Genomic DNA, 10276 nt, shown 5'->3' with positions numbered 1-10276 from the left:
TACTTATGTCTTCTTATCTCGGTCTAAATGTTCAGTTGAAAATAAAGTTTGTTAAACATATTAAATGTGATGTCCTTTAAGGACAAATAAATAACATATATATTGATTTATACATGTTGCACTTTCCGATTGTGTTGACTTTATGTTGGTCCACTTGCATATATGAATCACATATGACGATTTTAGGGCCATTCCCCGCCTATTATCTTTAAGTTCGTTATTTCATTTGATAAAATGTATAAAATAAAAATTATTTCCTCTCGAGATTTTAGGAAATAACGATGGGTAGTTTATAATTTTTTAATAATGTGCAGCATGTGGTTCTTAATAATTTATCTGTGATCATCCTACATTTAAATTTGCATTGTTTGAAATGTGTATTTTTGCAGAAGTTCTTGATACAGGTGTTCATTCCAGTTGGATGTTCTTTTCAGTTACGAAAATATCACTCGCGATATACTGCCTTAATTGTTCAAATATGCACATGTTTTTATTTATATATGTGTAAATGAGTGTTTACATTTATTTAAATTGGTATCTGACAATTAAAGGGAATATACGACAAAACATAAATTTATAAGTGTTATAAATATAGTATATATTTATGTGAAAAGTATGAAAGAAAATTTAACACAAGGAACAAGTGTGAAAAAAGTACGCATGTCTGCATATAGAAAAGTTCGAACCTCAAGGCATACTAATATGGCAATTTACCTCAAATTACTATTGTTTCAAGTTGAACAAGAATATCATATAACTGGTATTTTCTTTTTGGACATAATACGCGTACAATTGGACATTCTTGTCATGATGTCAGTTTAGTTTTGAATTCAAATGCTTTTCTAAAAAGGCGTTTGTTGGTTTTAACTTAAACTATTTTTATGATGACTAAGACAGCAACATACGAACTCCATTAAATAATTGTCTGTCGAATAAGAGTTTTTATTATCGACGCGTTAATTTCGATCGATTTCATTGTCGTGTTTTATTCTTTAACACCATAGTACTCCACACATACTCGTACCCGTGCATCCACATATTGAGTGACATTAAACATTCTTTAACATGAGTTAGTGTGTCGATTTGGCGCATATTGATAAGTCCACGAAAAAACCCCGTAAGAAACCTTTATTTTAAATTATGAACAAAAGCAAATCCTCATTAAATCGAGAATTACAAGTTACAAATAAAACGGTACATCTGCACTTCCGGCTAGAGCGTGTTAACAATTCATGTAAAGTGAACGTTAGAAAGATAACCATAATAGGTAAACTTGTGATACACTATACAGTTAGCTACCCTTTTTTAACATTTGCTATAAATCGTGACATTTTTCTGTGGAATCCGGAAAGGTCACGTTCAATGTTGCCTATCGCCTTTAGATGTTGACACACGACAATCATCACAACGATTGATACGACAGTCGACAAATATCAACTACGCTCACCAAGCGATCGATGCAACATGTTTCTTATTTAAAGCAAGAGTGAGCGTGTTACAGTCAAATGTTCAAATGTCGGGCGTCGTTGTTGATTGTCGAGTGTCGTATCGATGTACACATATTATTTACATACCTTGATGTACAAACAATAAATATATAGAGTTCAGATTCGATAATTATGGAAGAGACAGCGTTAGAACTTGATTAATTTTTTTGTTAAATTACCACCATAATCTGCTTAATTAGAAAAAAATAAGCAATTTAAACATCGTCAGTATGCAGGTTTGCATGAAGCGTATTATAAATATACAATTTCAATTCAACTTACTGTGTGTACAACTTTTGTTTCACTTATTGGATAAACTTATCTGCTGTTGGTTGTTAAATAGATGTAAAATCTTTATACTTAATAATTTTAACGCATTTAATGCATTTTGTCACATAATTGTTACATGTAAAAATGTAGGTACATTTCAACAATTTTAGTTCAAGTATAAGTTTCATGTGTGAATTTACATCTACAGCGCTTGGATGAGAGCTCCTGAAAATGTATTCCAATCATCGGAACTTTCGTATATATATGACGAGGAGTATTGGGACGCCATATACACCCATACATCTTCGTTCCTATTTAATTTCACCGATGTGGAAGCGGAATTGCAACCGTAACTGCCATGGTAGCCTCGAGTTGAAGTTAGACGCGTTTTAGGACTCATGCTGGCACTTCCCTTTTCAATGTAGAAGTTTATTGTGCTGGTATAGTACACGCAGAAGTGGGCTTCAAAGTAGTAGATTCCGTCCACCGGAGCTGTGAAATGACCTGTGCTTGCATTGTACGCCTTGCCCTCATTGGCGACGATGGTTGAAAACACATTGACTAAATTTGACAAAACGTTGAATCCATGGGCGTTAAAGGCGATTACATAACCTGAAAAGCATAAATATAATTACTTTCCAAAAAAAGTATATGCTTAAATGTAAGGAAACACAACCAAACACAACAAAACGAAAATTATTGCGCAAAAAATTATAGATCATAAAATGAATAATGTTGATGTTTTAATATTCAGTTAAAATGTTATTATTATAATATAAGTCATCCTTAAATCAACGAACACTCGTGTACACTATTTAAACGTTTATATATATTGTGTTTTGACAATTGCGTGTATGTAACTCAGCATTTTCAATAAGTATGTCTTGAATTTTAGTTCAATGTGTCTTAAACGTACATTACATACATATTGTTTACGTATAATTGTACATAATTGTACATAATATGATTTTTATTGCACATTATGTATGTTAAAACATATTTACTTGTATACATTTATTTTATATATTTACACCTTTATTCTGTACACTTACATGGTGTTTTGACACACACATCAAAATCTTTGTAGTCGCCTTCACAAGCCTTTCCGTAGGCGGAAGGGCTTGGATTGGTGCAGGCTCGGTGTCGCAATTTGGAGCCTATTCCGCAGGTTACAGAACAGCTTTCCCAAGCACCCCAGTTTGTCCAGCCACCATCTAATTAGAAACCGTTTTTTGTAATCCTCCAGTTTGAGCAAACAGAATTGATGGTTCAAAGTTAAAATCGCATTACTGAACATCTTTCTAACTTGCTCCAGCTATAAAGATTTACAAATAACATATCATATCTAACTGGTCAAACTAAGTAAAATTTTAAAATATACTATCTTGTAAAAATACTACAGTAATTAACAATGTTGCCAGATTCATTACTGATGTAATGAAGCTACCGTGAGAAAAACTTAAAGAAGTATTTGCTGCTTCTTAAATACATAATGTATGAAACCGTTAATATAGTGTCTATGCATTACTTGTTTCTTCTTACCTTGTTGTTAATACATTAACTTTTGTACATCATGTTTGAAAACTTTTATTCGTTACTTATGTTTATTAACATTTGTGTTTTTATATTGTACTGAGGAACCTTCTTTTTAAATATTATCGTTAACTAACTTTTTTCAGAGCACGGGTCCTGTATGCAAACTTTATGATCACTTGCATCGCCATAACAATTATCCCCAAATCTATCTGGTCTTGGATTGGTGCATGTTCTTGTCCTTTCAATGAGTCCGACATCACAGTACACTGAGCAAGATGACCACGACGACCACTCGGACCAGTTGCCATGAACTGAAAGGTAATTTACATGATCAATATTATGTTCGTATAAGAGCATGTCGTAGTTGATAATTTTGTATATTTAAATATTGATTTGATTTTGGCTTCGATATTATTATTATTGAATAAACTCTATCTATAATGCCCTCTGGCGGGGTGCAGAAACTTGGAAAAAGGAAAGCTTGCACGGGAGATATCGTGTATTAACAAGGCGATTCACGTGCCGTTCATGCCCTGTTATGTGTTTTTCATATCCATGATCTGGTCCACGCGCAGTTACTTCCCTTCTACAGCTATCGCCGACTTTCCAAGCATAAATTGGGAACTGAATAAGCACCAGTTTCCTCATGCATGCAGGGATAATGGCAATGACTATTTCAATCCACTTTTCAAATTATACCATCTGCACTGCATCTTGACAACAGCTTTATTTTATTGGCAACGTCAATGAAGTTAACGTTATTTACTCAACACTTTCAAAAGACTATGCTGTAAATGTAAGTGTTTATGTACCTTCAACGCTCCTGCTGTAAATTCCTAAATAATTCCTTATTTCTTACTTTGCGCGGCTGCATTTCAACTTGCATAATCCATTGTTTAAACACATTTTAAATCGAAAACTGCTTATCCGAAGGATAGATGACCGAGTGAGGTATATGTAAAACACAACCTTGAACTGTATTGAAATAATCGAATTATTTTGTCGATGTCGAATGAACAAGACATATTGTTTTCAATGTTATTTCAATTTGTTTTGGTATGTGTGATTTGTTTATGCAATAATAGCGAAATACACGTTTTAGATGGCATTATCATCTGCGGGCGCTCGAAAAATTTGTTCCTGGAACGGATTTTTCGAGCGCCCGCAGATGATAATGCCCTCGAAAACGTGTATTATCCCTATATTCTTACACGCTTATTCCTCAATCAGTGATTATTGAGAAGTACGAGAAAGGATAATAGAAAGGCAATCAGATCAAAATAGTTTACCAAATCATGTTTTGCAATAAGAATTTCGCAAGTCGTTTCGTTAGTATTTAATCAATGAAAAGAAAGGTACCAGTTATTGGTCATACCTCGTTACCAAGGAATTGATATATAAGCATATATCGTTTACTTGTTCATACACTTTTGTGTATGTATGACTTATACTTTGGAAAATCGAAATCGAGTTTTCAGTGAACTGGTTTTTAATAAAATGAAATAAGCGCGTCATGCTTTGTTTGGTTTGTTTGTGTTTTTATTTTTTTAAACATTACTATTAATAGAAAATAAATATTTTCTTAAAATAAGCAACTGTGGATACATACCTTTAGCATTAAAAAAACTCTTATTTCAAAACAACAAAGGAAAGACTCTTTAAGCAAATACAATTTTGAAATTGTCTTAAAATGAAGACAGTTGTGTAAGTCTCTTCACATTAAGAGCTCAACAAAATAAATTATGAAATCACAACGTAAAGGTCATGTGAATACAACACCTGGACAAAGCTGTCTGGAGCACATTTGAGTGTCAGATGCCGATCCACTGCAATTAAGTCCACCGTTGCTAGGTGAAGGGTTGGTGCACGTACGTGTACGTTTATAAGTACCATTGTCACACGTGACGCTGCAGGATGACCATGTACCCCACTCTGCCCAGTTGCCGTCAACTGAATGATAGATGTGCTTTGTTTTGATTATTACCTATTTATACACCAATTTATCTTTTAAAAGGCACACATACAATAAATTAACAAATATATATATATATATTTGTGTCAGTGTTTTAATTTTGATTAATCGTATTTTTGTCTGTTCTAATATCCTAATGGGTTTGTGAATATAATGTCCAGATAGCAAACCGGAATATATCGGTTCGATCCCCATTCAGGGACCATTCTTTAGATCTTGAAAAGACACCAAGTTCCTACCAGAAAAAAACAGTTTTGTTTCTATAAACCTCAGACGTTTAATGCTGTTCAATTATTTCAATAATGCAGTTTAAATCCACTCGATAATGATAATAATAGTAATAATAATCACTATTCAGTTTCATCTTTAAATGACGCAAAATTACGTTTTAGTGATTTGTCATTAACTCCTTTTCAACGCAAACATTACTTTTTCGGCTACAACAGTAAGACTGCATAACTCTTACCCAGATTACAAAGGCCACAAAACCGAGGGCAGATTGATTTTGCGTGGTGGATGTCTGCGCACACGTTTATTATAGAGTTCAGATGGGCACAATCCATGGTTACATCGTCTATGCAGGCAGAAGCTAAATTCGTAAAATTATAGGTAAATGAACACGAAATCGGATTAAATCAATTCACATTAGTTCATTATATGCTAGTGTTGATTGATGTGTACACTATTGCAAATTTAATTTTTATTCAGCTTTATACTTCATAATACTCATCAAAAAAGACATACATGTATGACGAAAATTATTCAAATAATTATCGTTAGTCAAAGCGTTGTAACGTACTTCATTTCTGTTATCTATTCTTATAATTATTTGGTTGTGTGTTGTGTAATATATTCAGATATCAAATTTTTTACAATATTAACCATACGAATACCCTTATCTTAAACGTGTTTCTGATAACATATTGAACTCGTTAATGATTACATACATTTTCTTTAACTTTCTTATATAACTCATTTTCCATTCTTATTGTTTTTGCATGTTTGTCAACGAGATTCGTCAGAAAGGTCAATACAGTTTCGTGTACAAACGAAATTCCTGAACTCGTGTATTAAAACTTGATATGAAACAACAATTCGAATCAGATTATTTCCCGTACTAGTGGTTACTTTTAATGCATGATACAAACGTTTTCTGTGTGCGCAGAGCTGCTCGTTACAGCCATCTGTACTGCAACATTCGTGACAAGGAGACTGTTGTATGGTCTGAACTGAGCGACCGATGATACTGTTGTGGCCTACACTGCACATCTACCGTTTTGTTACAATAAGAGGTACAAATGCACACACAAAACACACTTGAATGATCGAAACTACAATGTTAATACAGAGTAAACACAACACAGTACTAACGCATTTGTTATAATTCACACATAACACTACGCTAGTCAAACCGAAATATATAATGGCGTAATTCGAATAAGCACAGCTAGCCTTGTTAATATTGATTTAGTATAAAAAGCTTGTACTTAGCTTAATTAATCTCGATGTCCACTTTCTTTTAATCAGGGATTAATACGTCATCTTTTATATTTTAAACATGCGTGATGCACTTGTCACGCCGACAGAAATGCATAACCAGACAAGAGTACCTCTATATAAGCTTTGTTATGCTGTTGGAGTACATAATGTATACAATATTACCTTCAATGGCGTTGAGCGTTTTATTTATACTTTAAATGGTGTGTCTTTCAATGTATAACAGAGTGTACTTGAAGACTAAAACAACACTATGAATTAAATACGTGATAGAATCATTAAAAGCAATGCAAATGTTATTGTATAGTATTTGCATTCATAGCAAAGAACGATTGAGCATATTCGTACCTGATTGCTCTGACAACCCATGTTGAAGAGGTTATCGCTTCCTGAGTGGATGGTTTGCAAAAAGCAGGACTGATGGGGCAAAAAACATTGCAAAATTAATGTTTATATAATTGTTGGGCTGTACCGGTATTTATTATGATTTTTGAATGTAAAAGTAAATTTCAATATCAACACGAAACACAAACCAGAAGACCACCCAGTGATAGGAAAGTTATAAATGTATAAGTCGAATTTATTTTTACCTTACCTCACCATGTGAACACAAAGTTGTGGTTGCACAAGCCTGTGGATCGGATATGTTTGTACAGTTAAAACACTCCAGACACTCTGAAATGTTTAACATTGAAAACAAGAGCTGTCACCATAGCATGACTTATGCCCCCTATAAACGCTTGATAGAAATAATGAGCTTTTTTCGAAACCTAAACGCAGATTTCGAAACCTAAACGCGGACCCTAAGTTCAAGGTCAAAATCACAGGGGTCAAAATTTGTGTGTGTACGGAAAAGCTTTGTCCATATACAAATGCATACCAAATATGAGGCTTATATCTCAATGGATATAGAAGTTATGAGCATTTTTTCGAAACCTAAACGCAAAGTGTGACGGACAGACGGACAGACAGACAGACAGACAGACGGACAGGCGGACGGACAGTCCGATCACTACATGCCCTACTTCGGGGGCATACAAAAAATTATGACATATACTTATGATTTAAATGAATGCTTAAAAGAATGCGCTTAAACATTGCGTGTAAGAATATGCTCTTTTTATTTTCAAGCTTCACATATGCATAGATATGTTAAAATAGAATAACATAAATATTATACATTATAATATATTAATATTGTAATCAAGCACATACCCGTGACTTCTGCTATACCTAGTGCCACCAAAATAACCCCAAAGTCTGGAAAAAATGCACATGCATATAAAATTTGTTATCATTTCCGAAAGAAAAAAAAGTAAATATAGAGTCATCAAAATAACCACAAAACCTTGAAAAAGTATACCTATGCATAGTATTGCAATAATCATATCAGCTTACTTGTTAAATAAATATAAAATGAGTATGAAGTAATGGATCGTCATTGTTGCTGTTGTTACTTATAATGTCACAGCTACCTAATTAGTCCGTACTTACAAATTTTCATGGTAGATAATGTCTAGTTGACATTTGAATCAAAGACAAATTTGCTTGTCACGGAGGCTCAATTTATAAGCAGAAACTCCTTTGGCACAAATAGTACGTGGGAATTTAACTGTTGTGTTTATTACAGTTTGTTGGAACAAATAGGACATGGGAATTTAACGGTTGTGTTAATAACCAATTCTACTCGAGCAAATCTATATGTACAACCTTTTAAAGGGACGTGCTCATAGACTGGTAAAAGGCCACTTTGCAAACGTTTCGTTACGGATTAAAACTAAATGAGCACTGAAGTCCAGTGCGCTTTATGCCACACTGAACATACATTTTCATTTAAGAGTTATCATTACTCGAAATAAAGAATTACAAAACGCGAAATGATTGACCGTTTTAAGTGAGTGTATCCTGTTCGTTTAAATTTCGGACAACACGCGGAATGCTCATATAAGGTTAAAAATGCCAAACGCAACTAACCATCTTGCTGGCGGAGAAGTTACGGATAAAGAAAAACAATCCCAAAAGCCCCCAATCGGATCTCGATTGGTTGATTATGTGTATCGTTTGCTTTTTCTTCTTTAATGTGTTTCATACTATTTATATGAGCTCTTAAATTTAAGGCATTCAATGACAAAATATATCTGTGAAGTGAGGACGACTTTCATTTAGATATGATTGACATGGTTTAAATTGTGCAAAGCGAAATGAATTATATATATGCAATGGTGATTTGAGAAATAATTGTGAAACAAAAATAATAACCTGAAATATTTGCATTTTGAAAATGTGCTTCGTGATATTTGTTTGTTTCCAAATGCTCGCTCATAAACATTTCATTAATATAACCATGAACCAGTAATACTGTACTTAAGCGTGTGGGCAAAACATATATTAAATGCATTTCTTAAAATATTGATTTTGTTTTGCATTTTCTTACGATCTTACCCTGACTACACTATTTTAATCGAGATATTTGATACGGTAAGGCATATGGCTGTGAAAAAGGACAAATGTCATGTGATTCAGTTCATCGTTACAGAACATCACGTCAATACTAAGAATAACTTTCTTCTGGATAGGCCATCACGACTTTCCTACTTTTCCGTAAATAGCTATAATATTTATTACATGGCTAACATTCGTGATTCTGATAGCAATATCTTAATATGGCAAGTCAAACATCATCAGTGTCTAGTTCAGGCACGAAAAGAGAACATTAAAGCGATACAAGTACTTCTTATGCTAATGTTTACGTCTTTTGGCGTGTATACGTGTGCGTGCGTTTACGTGCATGTGTGTTTTTATTGATAGATGCATGTACATACATGTTTATTTTAATAGATTTTCTAAGTTAGAACCAGAAAAGATTTAGTATAAGCGTTACTGACGCTTGTTTTTTAATCCAGTTTGAATAATGTTTTATATTTGTAACAGCATGTGACCATAATTTTTATCATACATCAATCTCTAGAAATATTGGATATCCTTATCCATTCGTATTTCGCATATTTATTTACTCTCACGTATCCGAATGCAGGCTCCCTTCGCCGGAGGCTTGGCAATTATACATTTCACAGCGCTCAGGGAATTCAAATTGATGGCAAGAATCACTTTGAGTGCTTTCGAATGATCTGGCCAACATAAATATGTTATATGAGTATTTTGTTTACAGATATAAACTAAAAATACAATTAATAATACTAAATAAAAGTGAATAATATAAGAGGATCTGAAAAAGGTTTTATATAATTTCACTGTTGTTAGGTTAAGCAAAAACTTTGTTTGTTTCCACACCTATATTAAGAGAAGGAGGTCGGAATAATCGCTTTTTCTAACCGTTTAATAGTATAGCTAACAAACTGTAACATTCTTTTTATGTTTTATCTGCGTCAGATGTGGATCATATAACTCAACGAAACTATTTCAAATACGTCTCAACTTGAAGATGTCCTCGTTGCAATCACCATTGTGTCGCATGACTGATAAAAGTAGGTTTGGCACGTTGTCTTAATTTAGA

General features: G+C 33.4%; 1 protein-coding gene across 1 annotated transcript; it reads right to left on the bottom strand.

The window, feature by feature from the left end:
• Window positions 1–1114: 1114 nt before the first annotated feature.
• On the bottom strand, window positions 1115–8407 carry LOC127845838 (hemicentin-1-like). The gene is made up of 10 exons (XM_052377003.1): window positions 8257–8407; window positions 7978–8022; window positions 7358–7437; window positions 7111–7179; window positions 6414–6534; window positions 5732–5854; window positions 5073–5243; window positions 3428–3604; window positions 2810–2971; window positions 1115–2369 (listed from the first exon to the last, which is right to left on the bottom strand). Exons 1-10 carry the CDS (start codon window positions 8264–8266, stop codon window positions 1960–1962), a joined length of 1368 nt encoding a protein of 455 aa, XP_052232963.1. The 5' UTR covers window positions 8267–8407; the 3' UTR covers window positions 1115–1959.
• Window positions 8408–10276: the final 1869 nt, after the last annotated feature.

The sequence above is a fragment of the Dreissena polymorpha genome, chromosome 9 (genome assembly GCF_020536995.1).
Source record: "Dreissena polymorpha isolate Duluth1 chromosome 9, UMN_Dpol_1.0, whole genome shotgun sequence".
NCBI lineage: Eukaryota > Metazoa > Mollusca > Bivalvia > Myida > Dreissenidae > Dreissena > Dreissena polymorpha.
The sequence above is the reverse complement of the archived record's forward strand: the minus strand, read 5'-3'. Positions and strand labels throughout refer to the sequence as shown.